The sequence below is a fragment of the Accipiter gentilis genome, chromosome 6, assembly GCF_929443795.1.
Source record: "Accipiter gentilis chromosome 6, bAccGen1.1, whole genome shotgun sequence".
NCBI lineage: Eukaryota > Metazoa > Chordata > Aves > Accipitriformes > Accipitridae > Astur > Astur gentilis.
In genome coordinates, this window is record NC_064885.1 from 17,039,140 (window position 1) to 17,057,699 (window position 18,560).

At 41.4% G+C, this 18,560-nt stretch overlaps 1 protein-coding gene across 5 annotated transcripts in view; it reads left to right on the plus strand.

Annotated features, from left to right (window-relative positions):
* INPP5D (inositol polyphosphate-5-phosphatase D) overlaps nucleotides 1–10,702 on the plus strand; it is a 55,443-nt gene extending 44,741 nt beyond the window's left edge. For 3 of the 5 annotated variants that reach the window (XM_049803510.1, XM_049803511.1, XM_049803512.1), the window contains 10 exons: nucleotides 1,021–1,110; nucleotides 1,275–1,388; nucleotides 2,507–2,589; nucleotides 3,634–3,721; nucleotides 4,486–4,635; nucleotides 5,367–5,460; nucleotides 5,699–5,806; nucleotides 6,451–6,723; nucleotides 8,308–8,884; nucleotides 9,641–9,752. In XM_049803510.1, the coding sequence (XP_049659467.1) occupies nucleotides 1,021–1,110; nucleotides 1,275–1,388; nucleotides 2,507–2,589; nucleotides 3,634–3,721; nucleotides 4,486–4,635; nucleotides 5,367–5,460; nucleotides 5,699–5,806; nucleotides 6,451–6,723; nucleotides 8,308–8,884; nucleotides 9,641–9,643 (1,580 nt within the window). In that variant the 3' untranslated portion in view covers nucleotides 9,644–9,752. Of the gene's footprint in view, nucleotides 1–1,020; nucleotides 1,111–1,274; nucleotides 1,389–2,506; nucleotides 2,590–3,633; nucleotides 3,722–4,485; nucleotides 4,636–5,366; nucleotides 5,461–5,698; nucleotides 5,807–6,450; nucleotides 6,724–8,307; nucleotides 9,609–9,640 lie in introns of those variants that run through there. The other 2 variants (XM_049803513.1, XM_049803509.1) reach the window with 2 other exon arrangements.
* Nucleotides 10,703–18,560: the final 7,858 nt, after the last annotated feature.

The following is an 18,560-nucleotide window of genomic DNA, read 5'->3' on the forward strand; positions in this document are numbered from 1 at the left end:
TTCTTTTTTATGCAGAATAACACTTAGACAGCTGCAGCTGTCCACCTTTAGGTCACACTGTAGGATCACTTTACACCAGTAATTTCTTGGCAGCAACAACCACTTTTCGTGTGCAGTTACCACCAGGAGCTCCTTACGTGATGGTGCCAGCAGGATAGACCCTGTGTACACAGTCCAGTCTGCAGAGACTGGACCTACAAACATCTCCCTTCTATCAAATCACATTCCAGCAGGACTGTGTGGTACCAAGAGCCTATTCTCTTTCTTGCTGAGAATTATCACAAAAGTGCAGTGCAGGGAAGAGAGGAAGCCCACAAGGCCTGTTCAGAGAAAGACACAGATACTAGTTCCTGAGATTTCATCAACTACATGTAGGACCAAGCATCTGAGTATGATGTTGATGGTTTCCCATGCATGAGATTGAGAAGAGGGCTGTAGGAATCTCTTGGGAATAAGGTGTATTGGTCTGATCACAGAACCTATGATGATGAGGTGTGTGGTCAAATAAGCACTTCAGAAATTCCAGCATCTGCTTTTATACACTGTTCTGTTCAATGGACTGGGCTTGCTGGAACTTGGTGTGTGCTCAGGTCAAGTCAAGACCTTGCTCACTCACTGTTAATCCTGGGCCATGAGTTGCTCTGTAGCACTGAAGTAGCACCAGTGTATTCTTGTGTGATTTCCTGCCATATTAGAGCGTTGATTAGCTGTGCATGTTGCAGAGGCAACCAGGAAGCCTACAAGTGCTTTTTGTACTGGGGGAATCTAACACTGACAGTTGCTTGCAAAATGATATGGTAAAGTTGTGTCCGTTAACCAAATCTTCATGTATTTTGACATAAGAGTTACATTCCTATATACTAATATGAGATTATGTAGAAACACCTTTGACTAGAGACAGTTACCACAGTGACAGTTATGTTTTCTGGAAAATTACTGAATAATATTTCTATCGTAGCAATCTCACTGGAGCACAGCAGAAATGCAGGGCAGTAACTATCTTCTCTTTCTCGTTGGCAGGCTGCACCACTGACATCATGACAAGTGACCACAGTCCTGTCTTTGCCACCTTTGAAGTGGGAGTCACGTCACAGTTTGTTTCAAAGAATGGTTAGTCAGGCTGGGTGCAAGTGTGCTGACTTCACCTTTGGATATAAAATGCAGTGCTTTGTATAAGTTGAAAGAAAAAAGCTGATTCTTAAAGAGTCCACTCAAAAATGCCCTCCCTTTATCTCCTACTGAAAATGCCATTATTTTCCCTTCCTCTTTCCTAGACTCCAAGTACACAGATTCCCAAGGGGAGATAGAGCTCCTGCACTGCTACGCTACTCTGAAGACCAAGTCCCAGACCAAGTTCTACATCGAGTTTCACTCTAGCTGCTTAGAAAGTATGGGTTTGCCCATCTTTATTCTTTCTGTCAAAGTTTCCTTCTTGTTTGGATTAGTTCCCCTTCCTCTTGCTTTGATCTAAATGAATAGCTGTGTGGATCACTTGTTCCAGTGCAAAAAAGGGATGTCCTAGAGATTTGTTGTAGTTTACAAGTCATCCCATACTGTCAGCAATACAATCCAAAACCCACAGCCAGTTAGCTGTAATCCATGCTTACACATGTACCCTTCCACCATTTCTTCCATCTTGTTTGGCAATCTGATCATCTCTTTCTTGAAGAGAAACGTGTTATTCTTGCTTATCACACAGAAAATCTCTACTTAGCAAACACATGATTGATTAAATTTCAAATCATGCCTGCTACAAATGATCAGGTGCTTTCAAAATAAAGCATCTGCATTACGCTAATAAAAATAATTTCATTACCCTGGTTTAAAAAAGAATAAGTCAGAGGATCAACTCAAAGTGAAAGGAAAGATAGTGATTTGATTCTGTAAATGGGACTGTGTACCCACCAGTGCTGCAGATTTTACTCCCTGTCCCTGAGCTGCAGGGCTGAGTCTCAGCTGTTTATGTAATGCAAGCCTACATGTCCTTGCTGTGTTTTTTTTAAGCGATTCCCCATCACAGGACTGCTCCTGTAAGTGGGACAGCATGCCTTCGGTGTATGCTTCATCCCATTATCGCATGTCAGAGCGCTGTGTCAAAGACAGTTCCATAAAAGATTATTTTTTGGCTGTACCAAAATTTGCATAAATTTCTATGGAAACAGTGTATTACAAATCTTAAATTAGAATTTCAAAAGTGTGCTATCTTGAGTGGCGTAGGAAGAGCTGTCATGTTCTTATCCTCCAGTCCATGTATGCACTGAGCTTTTCAGTGCCAAGTTTCACTGTAAAATAAAACCATTTAACAATGCTCCAGTAAAATCACTTGTAAATTTACTGTGTAAACATTCACCCAAAGCTTAGACTTTAAGCTTCTTAATACTTCTAAAATTTGCATCCAAGTGAGAAAATAATTGTAGGCCTTTTGGAGATCTAGCATCTAAAAAGGATTTGTAGCCAAGTTCTTGCTGTCTCTCTTCTAATGAACTCCTTTCTCATCACTTTGCAGGTTTTGTAAAGAGCCAGGAAGGAGAAAATGAGGATGGGAATGAAGGGGAGCTTGTGGTAAAGTTCATTGATGCTCTTCCAAAGGTAAACTGGGACTATGTTTCCATATCCATATGGAAGAGAAGCCTTCCACTTGCATCCCATAAGCAACATTACATCGTTTGCATATTATCAACATTACTTTTAGGAACATGGTTGTGGTCTTGTTTACACTTAAAAGGGACTTTAAGAATGCAGGATGGGCTTAAGCTAAACAGAGTATGTTATAAGCATGAAAATACTTTCTTGTCCATATACTTTCATCTGTATCAGGAATTTTGCTGGCCTGGTTATGTCACTCAGGAGCATGACTTTTTTTCTCACCTTTTTAGTGAACATAACTATGCTGACAAGTCTTTTAAGCAGGCCCTTTTTTTTGTTTGTTTTAGATGGAAGATAAAACAGCTGTCCTAGAGTTTCTTTGCGGTGTGAGGCAAAGTTTCTTTTCTTGGTATTTTTGCGAAAAGTTGACTAAGTTTTTTTTTTACCTGTGTTAAAAAGACCATCAATGGCCAGAAGTAGTGGTCTGTGTGTCAATGTCAGAGACAAGTCCTATTCTTGAGATCAGAGCTGTTCTCCATTTCCTGGTGTGGTGGGAGCTGGAAGAACTATCAGAGCTCTTGGATTTGGAGCAAATATGCATGTCAGTACCCTTCTGAATAGCCCAAAAGAAGAACTGCTGACTTTGGAAAGAGTGCTTTACACTGAGAGATTGGGGCAAGACTCTACAATAAGTGATTGTAACAACAGCCAAACAGATTTTTGGGAACAGACTGTAATCAGAGTCCAGATCACTTCCTCCTAGAGCAATTTTCAGTCTGCACTGTAGGAAAAAAATGCAGCTCAGCCCAGTGTGTTTGATATGTAGCATTCTGTCTGCCCTGCTGGGAGCAGGAGTGGGGGGACTCTAAAAGTGTGTAGCCTTCTTCCACAGATCTCCAAACATCATCAGAGGCTGATCCTGGGGGTGACACGATACCCTCATAGGTCTATTCAGCTGAGTTTTGCTCATTGGGGACTGAGGCACAGGGAGAACTGTGTTCATGTAGACCACCTATTGTATTGACCCACTTTAACTTGTCTTTGTAGCTGACTCCAATTATTTCAGACCCAGAATACCTACTGGATCAACACATCCTGATCAGCATTAAGTCATCAGACAGTGATGAATCTTATGGTAAGTGAGGACTTTTTATGCTCTAAAGTTCTGGATGAGTCAAAATCTACTTAGATTTTTCCAAATCGCTGAAAGAGTGGGAGAGAACAGAAGTAACTCTTACAGACTGAACATCTATGATGCTCTGATTTCTGATTTAGAACTCAAAACATACAAAAATACGTTGTGGGAAATATTTTGTGAGGTAATGATGATTACAGGAATATGAACTAGAAGCAACAATCTGTAGAAGCTTTACCAGTCCTAAAAAAAGGAGTGGCTTAAAAAGAAAGTACTTTATGATATTAAATCAGGAGTCAGTCTGTTTAAATGGGTTTATTCAGAACATACAAATCCTGTTCACTTGCACTTACTTGATGCATTTCTCCTGGCTACAGAAAAGTCATTGTCAGTGCTGCTTGCTCCAAATTCTAACCAGCCAGAGACTGCAGTCCTTGCCCACAGAAAGCTCTTTGCCAAAATCCCATTAACTGAAATGGCAGTCACCGGCTTATTATGTTTTCTTTACCAGTAATGGAAGCTCAGAACCCTGTAGTCACCTGTGGGTGTCTCCAATGCCCAGATCCTTTACATATATGTGAAGAACTGAAATGAATGCACCTGACTTCTCAAGAGATATTACACTCCTCACTGTGATCCAAAGCAGATTCTCTCTAGTCATCTCAGCCCAGCTGGCACAGTGGTAGTAGATGACTGACATGAGAAAGAGATTTCAATGCTTTTTTTCTCAGGCCCAGGCACATTGTCTCCTTGTCATCCTCTAGGGGAAGGCTGCATTGCTCTGCGAATAGAAGCAACAGAATCCTTAGTTCCTATCCATACTGTGCTGACACACCATGGTGAGAAAACGGGCGTCTTCCAAGGTGAAATCAAGTTACAAACATCACAAGGAAAACAGAGAGAGAAACTGTATGGTAAGGAACGAGATCATCTCTGCGATGCTCACTCTAGAGAATATCCATCTCAAAAGATTTCTGATAAGTGTCAAGGAACTGAAAATTATCCTTGCAGTGCTTTTAGTCCTAAAGAGGCAAGAGCTTTTGATGCTGACTGCAAGAAGATGTGAGTATCGTTAGTTCTCAGGAGTATACCTGTACTCTTTCAGAAAGACATAGCAATTCCATTTGGGTTTTTCTTTTTCATCATTCAAGTTAATTCGGCAGACTGAGAGAGCCCCCTGTCTGTCACTGATACTGATATTATTGAATGGTGATACCATATTTTCACTTGCAGTGGCTATATGACAGGGTGCCAAAGCTCTGCCCGCTCCAGTCACCCTGGGGAACATCTGCAAAGAGCGTGTGAGGGTCTCAAAGAACAGTTCCTCAGCTAAAAGATCACCTTGCTTATTTTCACCTTGCTACCTGTTGTTCTCTTTCAGAGTACAAAAGCAGCTTCATGACATTTACTGTTATTGTCAATGGCAAAATGACCTGTATGTGACTGTTTGGGGGATCATGACCTTTGTATATCAAGATACACACTTTTTCCTATGTCAACAAAACATGCAACAACTGTTTAAAACTGTTTCACTGTCATTCTGATAGGCAGAGAGATGGCTTGATACAAGCATTAACACAGAAAACTTAGGGAATCGGACTCTGAATCTGCCAAAACATACATTTATGCCTTTTCTTTCCTTCAGATTTTGTCAAGATTGAACGTGATGAAATTGCTGGGCAGAAACCAAAGAACATCAGCAACTTAGAGCCTAGCAAAGACTGGGATCAGACTAACAGGTAAAGGGCAAGTGGGTAAGTCAGTTACAGAAAACTAGTTGGCTCAATAAACACAAAGCTGGGCTTGCTGTGGGAGCGGTATTCATAGACATGGTGAGCACTGGGAAACTGCCTTTGTGGCTCTCTGGTTGTCAGGGCTGGTCAATGCTTCTATGCCCAAAGCTTCAAAAGCCGAGAATGCATTAGTCAGACTGGGTCCCTGCACCCCACTTAAAAAGGGTCCTTTTATTTCCAACAGAAAGTCAAAATCTACTCATCTGATGGCCAGAGAAGCAGCAGCCATTGCTCGCTATTGGGGGAGTGCTTCCTCTTCTCCAGACAACCTGGGAAAGGAGGATATGTTACGGTAATCTTGCTGCTTTACCTCTGCCAGCTTGGGGTGGGAAGCTGTGCTCAAACTGCCTGTCTTTTCCTTTCCAAGAGTCATAGGATGCTTCTGGTTAAGGCTGTTCTTTCACTCCAGCTTCACAGGTGCATTTCTTTGCAGGCAGCTTCCCGCCTTCTGCCTGCTAGTCTATATGGGTACAGCTCAAAAGGCCAAATGTATCTCCTGTTGTTCCAGCAGCATATTCCTACACTGTGCAATGCTGTCCAGTGCTGCAATTTAGCTCTTGCTTGAAACTGTCCTGCTGCAGCTGTCAGCTGAACTGCTGTGCCCAAAAACCTGTAAAAGCCCTTATATGTGGTTGCAGAAGCTGAGTGCTCTCTGCAGCCTGGAAATGGAAGCATATGCCACAGCCAGAGGAACTATTTGGGCCTGGGCGAGGTGGCCTCGACCCAGCTGCTTCCTCTCCAGTGACCCAGGGGAGGGAGGCACTAACAGGACTCCCACTTATTCTCTGATTCTGAAGCAACAGTTGCAAAAAAAAAAAAAGTAGGTGGTATTGAATGTAAGCAGTCAGTGGGCACTAACTCCTTTGTAGCTGGCAGGGAGACAAAAAATAAATGTATTTGTGCATGTAGCTTCCTAACAATATTTCTTCTTTTCAGCAGCTCCACTCCCACAGACATTAGCAACCCCAACTACCTGGGGATGGCTGCTTTCTCTCAGCAACCCTCTGCAACCAGCCAGCTTAAGCAGATACCTTCACCAGACCAGTCACCTTCTCTCTGGAGCTACGAGCAGCAGCCCAAAGAGACTACCTCCATAATGGGACAGAGTCAGTCATCCTCCACATCACCCTCCTTGTCACCTCTGTCTCCAAAACCAACCCTCCAGCCTACAGTAAACAGAAGCATTTGTAGTCGGAGTCAAGACTACCTGTGAGTCTATGAGTTTTGCACTGGGGCTAGTGCCCTCTCTTCTGTCATTCTGCGCAGTCACTATTCATTATCTGTACAGAGAGTTCAAGGTACAGCATATTCTTTCAGTCTTTTATCTCTACAATTAGAAAAAGATAAGTGAAGGTCACAAGTGCAGATACCACATACTCAAAGAAAACTAGTGTAGTAGCTCCTCAGACTTTGTGAAAGGAAAGCCAAAAATATACGTACAAGTTTAGTTCTCTACCAAGAGAAGAGAAGGAAAAGACTACAGTGTTGACTGTAGTTAACAAGGAAGAAAAGGGAAGAGTGTGGCATAGATCTTTCCACTGGATGGGAAGGAGAGCTCCTTCACATGTCATATGCAAAGTACTTTAACTGAATTTCTGCTTAGACTACTATACAAATGTCCAGCTTGCTATAGAAGTTAGCATCCATGTGCTTCATCCATCACAAGTCTTGATGCAGAATTTCCATCCAGCAATTGAAAATATCCCATCCCTACCCAACTTAGTAAGGTGATGAGGCTACTTGACCCTAGTGCATGTGTCCTCAATCAATGTCCTCATTCCAGACCTCTTTTTCATAGTGACAGCTGCTTTCTGAGTCTAGGCTAGAGTTCACTGGTAAATGTATGTGGCACTCTATAAGCCAGAACTTGCAGAAGTCAGAGCTGCAAGCACTACCTCAATCCATTATGTACCTGACAACACTTCATCATGCTCTCAGCTCTTTGGTCCTGCATGTACTGACTTCCAGAAAATAACATGAAGCAAGGAACACAACTCATTTGAAGACACTCAAAGAACACGTGCCATTCACCCTATTCCGCTCTGTTCAGTGGTATCGTGGCTGATCTTTTAAGTGTCATGGTGGTTCTCCAGATGAAAGCCTTGACAAATCAGGTCGAGTTGTACAAAACCCACAAAACTTCCCTTGTCCCATTGTACAGCTGTGCTGTTGTTCCAGTCTAAGCCTCAATTCAAAGAGCTCAGCTGTGAACGCACAATGGTTGTCTCACCCTACAGTATATAGCTGTTACTTATATATTGTGCATTTGGGTGCATTAAGGAGTTTTATCCCTTCTCTAGGAATACCATGTGGCATTGGTAGCAAGAGGAGATTGACCTAGTTGTAAAATGCTAGAGTGCGATGTGAGCTCTTACATTACCTGTCCAGAGAGACATTTCAATCCTCTCTGCCAGATCTGAGGATTCTTACTAATATTTAAATTCAGATTTGTGCATGTCGCAGAGCCATCAAAGCACTTGGCGGAGTTTGGCTCCATAGCTTATCTCTGCTTAAAGAGAAGCCAAGTATCATTCTGATAAGACTGTAGTCCAGCAGGGAGTTTATGCAATACCATGAGTATCTGCTCTCAGCTGTCATGTTAATAATGATTAAACAAAGTAAAATGAATACACAATTCTGTTCTCTCCGAGTTTAATTGTTATCCTGTTATCCCTTTGCACAGTCAGTGTAATTTTGTCATGCTCATTTCCTATTAATTTTCTCTTTAAATCAGTCAGTGTCTCTTGCCTGCTCTTTACAAGTGTCCTTTTTACACTGCTTTGATGACTGTAGGCCACCTGAACTGGCGAAAATCACAGCAGAACCTTTGCTTCAGGAGGAGGGACAGCAAAAGCCAGAGATGTTTGAGAACCCACTGTATGGCTCTATGGGTTCTAAGGGCAAGGTGGCATCAAAGAAAGAGCAGGACTACCCCAAGGCTTTGCGAAAAGAGCAGCCACCACTGCCTGATCAGAGCTGTCATCTCACAAAGTCACAAGAGCCTGAGAGCAGCAAGACCTCTGGCAAACAACCATCACCACCCTTCCTGGTCCCCACACAGCGATTTCGGTCCTATACCTGCTCCAGCCAATCTGAAGAAAAGAATACAGGTGAAAAGACTCAAGGCAAACCAAAGATGACAACATCATTAGAAAACTCAGCACCGCTCAAAAAACTAGTCAAGCCATTGAGGTCTGAAGTCAACCCAACCACCCAGGGACAGCACAACAAGCCACCTCTTCCCTCGAAGAGCAGGGCAGTGCTGGACATGCAGAATTCCAAGGGCCGAGACTATCGGGACAGTTCAGAGCTGCCACACTCTGGGAAGCATTGGACAGAAGAGGGACCAGTTGGCAGGACAACTACATCGGTGTGTTACTTGTGGGAGTAAGGCAGGGTGGAAGTTATATTAGACTGTGGTGTCACAACAGAATACTACTAGAGTAGTACTGGCTTAATCACTGTGCCCTTGCTCTGTATTTCCTAACCAAGCTCAGAGCACTGTGCCACAAACCTACAGAGCTTGCAGAGCAGGGGATGCAAAGGAGTATCTTAAAGCAATATTGCTGCAGAAGATGTCATGTTGTGAAAACATGGGCTTAGTTTTGTGTGAAGTTTTAACTTCTTCTGGACTGTTTTAAGCTTGATGGCCAGGAGAAGAATGCAAATAGTCAGCTACTTTGTTACTACTTGTTTGGTGCATACTGGATTGTTTCTAAGAACGTCCAAACTTGGCCTGGCTGCACATATCTACAGTATTGGCTAGGAGGTTGCTTAGCTGTAATTAATAAAAAGATGATTAAAAGTAGTCATCTACGGGAAACACTTATCAACTTAGAACAGTCGTGTCCAAAAACATTACTGAACCCTCTGCAAAAATAATCACACATCTACTTTTCTGGGCTGGTGGTGAGGGGGGTTGTTTTTTGGTTGTGTGGTTTTGGTTTGTTTGTGTGGGGTTTTTTCCCAGACTGTCACAAGCTGGATGAGAAAGGAGTAGGGGAGATCTTAGTAAATGGGTTTGGGAGAAAAAGAGAGCCCACTTGAGCAAGCTGGTTTTCTCCTTCTTCATTAAAAATTTTTGAATTGACAATAGACAAGCTGATATCTTCTCTTGTCTCTACAGTGAAAACGACACGGCAGATGGCACCCTAGGAGGAATCCTGATGGGAAGAAAGATGGAGATTACTGCTTTGTTCACATTGATGCCCTCTGGTCTGGTTCTAAAAAGACTGGGGATTTTTATTTTTTTAGGGTGTATCCCTCTTTACGATTATGGAAATGTTCTAGCTGAGAAGTTTATCCTATGTTGCTCAGACCGAGAGGAGCCAGGACCACAATACCAAATGCACATTAGCCTTTTGTAGTGTCAATTTGGTACTTCTATTAGGAGGCAGGTGGTCAAATACATGCATTAGCAAATATTTTGAAAAAGAGGAAGGTACGGTGTAAGGACAAGGAGATGGAAGGTGTGTATTTAAAGACCCCCCCCTTTCTACAAAAGCAAAATTTTTGTGTTACAGAATTCCTATTAAAGAGTGATATGTAAAAGAAAACATTTTGAAAGCGGTACAGCTCCAAAAGCATGTCCTATCCATGGAGCAAGGAGTTAGGGGAGGGTGGGAAACGAGTTTGAATAGCAGATACTATGTCACACAGACAGATGACTGTCACACACTGTCCACGGAGCCAGCTTTGCCTCTACTGTGAGCTCCTAGGCTGCATACATGCATTATTCATGTAGAGTGTGAGGGCTGGCCCTTGGCACTGTAGCTCTTTTTTTTTTCTAGCAGGTAGTGCTTTTGTACCTCTAACAAACAAAGGGAAATATCAGAACTACATGCAGAAATAGGAGAATAGGCAGGGTCCATAGGCAGCCTAGGAGTATAGCTGCCTGAAGGGACAGATAGCAGTCATTCCAGCCTGCCTCACAGCAAGCACTCTGCTTTTGAAGGACAGTGGCTGGCTGGTTTTGTAGCATTCTTAATAGATTAATGCTGACCTTACTGTACACTTTTATTCATTGACTGAGAATGAATAATGTTAACATACTTGTAATTTCTGTTATATTCATCTTAAGTATTAATGCCGTGGTTACAATTAGGCTATGCCTGTTTGTGACTTAATTGTTGCTATTGTTTTCACGTTGATTACTTAAAAATAATAAAAATCACCTTTCTGATCATTCTTTACTGAAAATTCAAAACTGCCTGCCACATGATTCAGCTTTAGTTGGGTGTTACACCAGCTTGCTCAGTGACAGTGGTCCCTGCCCAGAAGAAACACCAAAGGCACCAAGGAGTGCCAGGAAGATGCCACAATGCCATGGCGATATCGTGACTGAGGATGCATCTTTCTGTGTGCACAGACCCTTTGTGGATACAGCTGGTTTAAAAATTCTAGCACCTGTTAGCAGGTACAGTTACTATTTGTATGAATATAGACAATGTACAGTAATTTTAGTGGAGCAGAAGAGGCTGAGCATAGACTTGTGAGAATGGGTGGAAGAGGACAATCTGTAAGGTAGAAATATTTTTAAAAGAGAGGTTTTTCTGCCATGCAGGTTGGAGTTTCAAGGCATCATTACTGAAACACCTAGCTCTCTAACCTACAAGTCAGCAAGACAGGCCATAAGCTTACATTCCTCTTGCTTTATTCAACAGAATCCTCTCTGTGTAATCCCCATAATTCAATAGCTGTGGTATTTCCTTGGCCCTGGGGAGCATTTCACTTTTCTATTCCAGATTCCAGAAGAGCTTTTATGGCCACAGAATAAAACCTTCCTGGAGCAGTGAGCTTTCTGTCCAATATAGAGAGTTAGATCAGTTCCCACTAATTCTGTGGAGTGTTCATGTATGTTTGGAGATGGAAATGTGACAGGCTTTCTACAAAAAGTTTTAACTTAATAATGAGACAGGCTCAGATTTTCTGTGATGCTACTGTTTATCCACTGACTTCCTGAGCTGTAGAAAAGAAAGTATATTCCTCAAAGTTTTAAAAATAAAAGCTTGATATAAAGCAAGGTAGCTTCTTGCAAAAATATTCTCCTAATTGGGAAAACTGCTTAAAGTTGGCCCAGATTTCCAGATAGGCAGAATTTGAGAACACTGGCCTTACTAAGGCATAATATAACATTCAGGTACTTGATCTGGCCTGTCCTTTAGAAAGGCATATTGCTGGGGAAGAAGAGAAGCTCTCTGCCAAGTTTCCAGAAGAAAAAAATACATTACTATTCCCATACTAAAAATGCATTGCTTACCCAGCTCAAGAGCTGGGTATGAATTATCACTTGTGACTCCAAAGAGAGTCTGAGTTATTCTCTATGACAGGAGTGATGGTAAATGCCACCACACTTTTTGCAAGTGGAAAATGTTCAAAAGAAGGCTTTGTAAAGAGGTTTCTGAGGCCTCTGCAGAAGAAACAGTTCTTAGGTGAGCAGCTTATAGAGTGGTAGAGATGAGCTGGTGCAAAAAAGTAGTGGGACACTGTGCAAGTGCTTGTCTTTATAGTAAGGCTAGGTGTACCTTGAGATGGTAGAGTTCATAATGCCAACTGTGGGAGATTGCCAGATGTAAATATTAGAAAACTGAATTTAACAAATAAGTCTTGTGCTTATGGTTGTTTTGTTTCGTTTTTACTTTCTGTCATAAAGCCTTTAAGATGATCTCTACTGGTTTTACTGCCTGTGTCCTGAACCAGATGAAACCAGGACTGAACACAAGCTGCTTGTTTCTCATATGTCCCTGGGCCCACGACTCTCTCTTGCCAAACCAGGCATATTTTTCTGCAGTCTCTGTTATTGCCCAATTAAGTTAGTACAGGCAGAATGAGTAGAAGACATGAAGTGAAGGGTATGAATTGTCAAAAAATGGACTGATTTCCCCCAGATGTAGTACCTATCCACAACCTTCCAGCATCCTTTAAGTTCTTAAAATAGCTGCAGTCTTAGTGTATTTATTTCCATGGAGACCCAGCTGTCAAAAATGCTTTAAGTTCCCAGCTACAGAATGTAATGTCGTAGAACACAGTAACTTTTTAAAACCCCATTTCCTGCCTGCACCTGATGCATCTAATGCAAGCTTACTTGTCCTCTCAACTGTAAAACTATCACAGGGTGCTGTTAAAGTTTTTTGTAGAATGTTGTAGCGGGCTATATATTTCCTTCCTGGTAAAGGTAGGGTCTTACAGAGAATGGCTCAAAGAGGAGGGAAAATAGAAGGAAAAAACCCAAATGAAAATGAGTTAGTCACTCCAAAATAGCAAGGGGATAATTTTGATGTTGTTAGAAATTATGTTGCCTAGACCTCTAGTCTGCTGGGGCCAAGCACTTTTTTTCTATACAGCTTAAAACTAATCATTTAGTCACTATCCTCCCATCTGTTTTTAAAATGGAAGCTTTTCTGAAATCTTTACCACATTTTTCTGTCGTCCTTGTCAATTAAATTCATCCATATTGTGATTTAAGGGATGTGTTGTCCAAAAATTAGTTGATCCTCTCCTGACAAAGCTCCTAATTTTTATAACATTTTCAGGCTTAGACATTTGTGTATGGTTGAACTGTGGGTGTCAGGACTAGCTAACTGACCAAGGTGACCCAGGGCAATTCCCAGAGATCTTCTACCCAATGGCCCCAGATGGCAACAGATTGGTTGGCAATGCACAATATCCAAATACTTATTTTTTTATTTCCCTAATCTCTGCCTGAGAGCAATCCGCACATTACCCTCTAGGAAATTTGCTAAAGACACTCCATCCCTACCCTTATTTGTTGTATCCCTTGATGATAACATAAATCAGAGATACAGCAGGTGGACTGTGCATTTGGAAAGTGTAGGTGATGGTGAAGGCTTCTCTTGATCTGCAGTAACAAGCGACAGTTTGGTGCCATAATATGTCAGCTGCATCTGTGTGATGCTTGTTTTGTTGAGGCTAAGGATTTAATGCAGGGGTCAATGACTTTCCCTTTTTTTTTTTGTGCACAGCTGAAGCAAGAGCTGAGTACAGCTGGAACTGTGTCTCACATTGCTGCTCACATCTGCCACCTAAGAGGTGCTGCAGTCACCAGTGCATTCCTGCAAGCGCCTATGGAGGGGGCTCATAATGCAAGTGCTACAGAATCCAAATTGTCATTTCAATGTGCCAAATTTCCCTACTGTAGAAAAGGTGTTAGCTGTAGAGGTACAGGATGTTCTTTCTATATATATAAGCAAACATCAGGTTTATATTCACATGAATATGAAAAAGATCTTTCTAATTCCACAGTGTGCGCATGATGTTGTTTCAAATGTGGCTCTTAATAAGAGGTATTTTAGGATTGCATTTGTGTTAAAACTTCTGAAGTTTCCCAGAAATTCTTTCACAGTTGAATCCCAGGTTGGCAGAAGAAAGATTTATTTTTACCTACTGTAATTTGCTATATTTTTTCTGATGCATAATGAGATAATGCTTTATCTCATTACACATCACCAAATTTCCCTGAACTTAATGTCCTCAGTTCATTTCCATTACCCTGTTTTCTTAATTTTATTTACAGATCATCTTTGGGCGTTAGAGTAGAGGATCTCCAGAGGCCCATGCAGCCTCAACTATTCTGTGCTTCTGTGATTGTATTTAAACGAAACCATTGAGTGCCAGGGATGGTAATCTGCTACACATTACAGTTATTATTAACACTTTATTGCATTTTTTTCCAAGGTCTGGACTAGATTACATACTGAATAAATCAATCTATCATACCATAAAGCACTAGATTATATCGTAACTAATAGAGACAAAGATGGCACACAACAGACTAGTAAATGTTGGGCTCAGGAAGGAATGAATAACTAGGAATGGATGAAGTAGACAGGGTCCAGCAACAAGCAGAAAGATTGTAGAAAAGCAAGTAGAGACTTTGTGGAATGAGAGAGAATCCAGCAGAAAGGAGGTGGGTAAAAGCTGTCTCCAATAGAAACAGGTCGATGGGAAGAAGGAAAGGCAGCAAAGAAATTGGAAAAGAAACAAGAGACCTTTGCGATAGAAAGGATGAAGAAATTATGTCTGCTCCATACTTTGCAGCAATTTGCATCTTCACTATTATAGCTTGTAAGCACAAAGAAAATGACCAGATGTGGGAAATGTTCCCTCTTTTCAAATGTAAACTCAAAGATACAAAACAAAGCTCGATTTGAAAATGGAGCTTTGATTTTAACTTAGCCCTTGGGAAGGGCACCGGTGATCAGCATCTTCCCAGAAAATGAACATTTCAAGTTCTAAGTCAGAAAGCAGTAAAGGAAGTAACTGAATCTGACCACCAAGCTTCAGTCCAACCTCGCAGTGGGTCTGAAGGGAAATGTCGCATGAGAAACTCTTCCACTCACCTTTGAGCAAGGATCTGTTTCATCACTTGAGTGTCAATCACAACACTGCCATCTCAGCACAGAATCTCTGAAAAATTAGGCTCAAAGGGACCCTAAAGGGACCCATGCAATCCATTCACCATACCAGCAAAGAGTAAACTACAGAATTCTTCACAGAGGAATGTTTTTAACTGGCCTTTTAACTCCAGCGTGGGAGTTTCTCATCTTCCTCAAGCAGTCTGTTTCAGAGCTTCACTAGCCTTACCAGCCCTTCCTCATCTCTAGAGGGAATTTTTTGGTGGACTTTAAGCCTTTTTAGTCTAGTCTTGTCCCCTGTGAACAAGCAGATCAGGTTATTGTCTTCATTTTCTGACACACCGTATTTACATACTGCTGTCATGCTTCCCATCAGCCTTTTCCTCTTTAGAGTAAATTATCCCCAACTGCCCCAAAGTTTTCCTCTGGGTCAATTCTTCTACATATTTTGGTCATTCCTGCTAGGCTACTTTGACACTGTCGATTTTGCTTGAAATGTGCTGGCTAAAGCTGGACACGTCTCCACCAGAAGCCTTGCTCTTGCCAACTGAAGGGGAAGGATCATTTCATGTCTCTTGCTGACAACAGCCCTGTTTATCTCTGAGATAAGGTTTCCCATTTTTTGTGATAGTATGCTGTTGCTGACTTGTGTTAAGCTGGTGAATCAATACAAACCCTAGGTCCTTTTCTACACATCTTTCTGCATTTGCATGCTCAGTTCCTCCTGCCTGGGGTAGTACCTTGCATTTATCACTGCTGAACAGCATCTTGTTTGTCAAGAGAATTTTGAACTGGAAACCCACTCTCTGGCATACTTGCAGGCTTCAGTCCGCAGAGTCTGCAAGGGAAGCTGCAGCTGCTGCGGATGTTAGAGTGGAGCTTGCCATCAGAAACAGAAATGGATTCAGAAGAATGACAGACATCTCACAAAATAGACAGCACCTTCCAGGAGTGCTGACTTTACACAAAGGGCGGGCACAGAGACTCTGAGTGAAATCCTTTTTAAACATGGACTATAGCATATAGCTTTTGTTTTTAGTGACACTTTCTGGCTGACTTAACACAGTGTTCAACTACATTTAGATACTGCTGCTTCTCCATCTCCCTGTTTATTTGTAAGTAATTAAGTACAAACTGTTGTAATCTGGGGGTAAAATTATACCTCTAGAAGGACACTATGCCCCACGTGGTGGAGGGTTTAATCTCACAGCTAGGATGCACAGACTGCACCAGCTTGTGTAGTAGGAAAGCTGGTTGAAGATGCGGCACGATCCCACATATAGGCACACCTGGGTGCAGAAGGAAGTTGTCCCATTTTTTTTTCTTTTTATCCAAGACTCTGTGACCAGTACAGTGCATGCTTGACTGTTCTGCCTGGCTCCACTATGAACCTCTCCAACAGGCACTTAATGTCTGGCTTGTCACCTGGTAAAGAACTGGCCCTCATGGCAGGTAGATCAATAAAATATTTTCACATTAGCCTTTTCTGTGTCTCTACACAATCTTGCATGCTTGGTGCGAGTACCTCTTCCTTCACAGCTGCTAACATCTGAAATTGCCTGCCTGTGTTTCCCTCTATTTGTATCTGCTGAAGAGGGTTTTTTCTCCTTTGCCTTTTTTCCCCTAGATGCACAATTACCTAACCCCCAGTAAGCTTTCTATGGGAAGCAAGGTTTCAACCTCTATGGATATAGAATACAACATACTGTCACTGAAGGTATAGATTTTACTTTTTCACTGTGGTATGAGTTTTCTGAAAATCATTAGATTTGTTAGTTGTCTTTAATTTTTATTCCTGAATTAGGCTGTTGAACAAATTGGCAGATTTTAATGATGGTGGTAGCAGAAAGGCGCTTCAAATGGGGAAAGAAGCCACTTTCAGCCTGAATGAACTGTTTTACCATATGTGTTCTTGTAACTCTTGTTGATATAAAAGGAGAGAAAGATGACAGATGATGACATGGAGCAGGCATGTGTTATTGGAAAGACTGCCAGAAGCTTAAGCTGAATTTAAGAAGAGGAACTTTGTATTGGAGTGGAAAAATAGTTAGCAGGTATTGTAAAAAAAAATAATCAGTATGTCCTGCCCATTACAGAAATCATAGATTACAGAAAGGTAGACAGCTTTAACATAGTGTGATTTGTCTACAATTCAAACATATACAGATGACAATTAATTGAAATTGCTTGCCTTGGAACAGTCTAGCAGTTATTGTAACAGTAAAACATATACAGTGTTTCCAGTAATTTATCTAATGCTTGAGGACACACTTTTTTTTCCCCCATGCCATTTCTGCTCACATCGGTTCTTTTTCCTGCTGTGCTGAAAGAAATAGTGGACAATTATCTTCTCTCCCAGTTTTAGTGAGAAAAGCCTACTGTCAAAAATGAGCTGAAGGATTTTTGTTGGAGAGGCTGAAGGAAAGCAGGTGGTTGGCAATTGAAGGGTAGCAAGAGACTTTGGGGCTGATTTTATAATAAGGCCAAGGTAAAAGCCTCAGGAGAGGAGTAACTGAGTCTGATCCCTGTATTTCTGTATTTTTGTCTTCTCCCATTTTCTCATGCTTCATGTTTGGCTTCCTCTTTGCAGAGGATTAAGATTTAAAGAAGATTTGAAAGGATGAATTTCTCTTAGCACTGCCCTTCAGGAGTTCTGTAACTATATCCGTAGAATTAGGACTTAAGCTTACAGTTATGAGTAATTTTACATTTTTAAATATCTAATTTGATTTTATGATGTATAAGCAGAAAAAAGTAGGCTGTGTGCTTACACTTGGCCAAATTAGTTTTGTAGAGAACATGCATAACCTTGTGTATTGTGTACTTGATAAGACTGAGCTATGCATGAACTGTTATTAACTCGGCCAGCAGCATGCTCTTCTCCAGTGTAATAATCTAGTGAATCATCTATTTTATTCTGTCACAATTTAATAACTGCTTCTTCATTCATTTACTCAAAAGAGAAACAAAACAATTTAGGTAGTCCAAGACAAAAAGTTTTATGAATCCTGCCCAGTTTCAAATTAAATTACAATAATATGGTTACCTGACACCTTATGTTAAGCAGTTAAAAGTAAAGCAAGGAAGCAAGCCGTTACAGATTTTTACATTTGCCAGAGAACGTGTAGTTTCTTCATGATGCTGGACAGGATGTGCTAGTGCAGTGAAGGCTGCCCTTGTAGTTTATGCTGTGTTCCAAATAATTTTTCAAAGTAATCCTATCTAAAAACCCCCAAACCGCACTTCATTTCACCATCCCCCTCCTTGAACAGCTGCCTAACTCAGTAAAACTTCGTGACTGATGCTCTGTATGCGCTGCTGAACTGGAGGTTGTATTGTGGTGGAGATTTGGGGAAAAGACTACAGAAACCATCCAACAAATAGTATTGCAGGTCTCTACCTTGGGCGATGTGGTACATCACCCTTCTGCTAGCTGTGTAGCTTTTAGTAACTATTTAATGCTCATTCACAGTAATAATCTTACTTTAGAAATAAAAGGCAAAGGCATGAATGTTAAAGTCATGGCTGGTAAGCCAGTATGTGCCCTCGGTGCCACATGTGCACCAGTCATTTAGTTCACCAAAGCCCCATCAAAGCGTCACATACTTCTTGGCTCTGCTAGGTGACATAATAACAAAAGCTTTTGTTATTCTTTCAGGGAAGCTATTTATG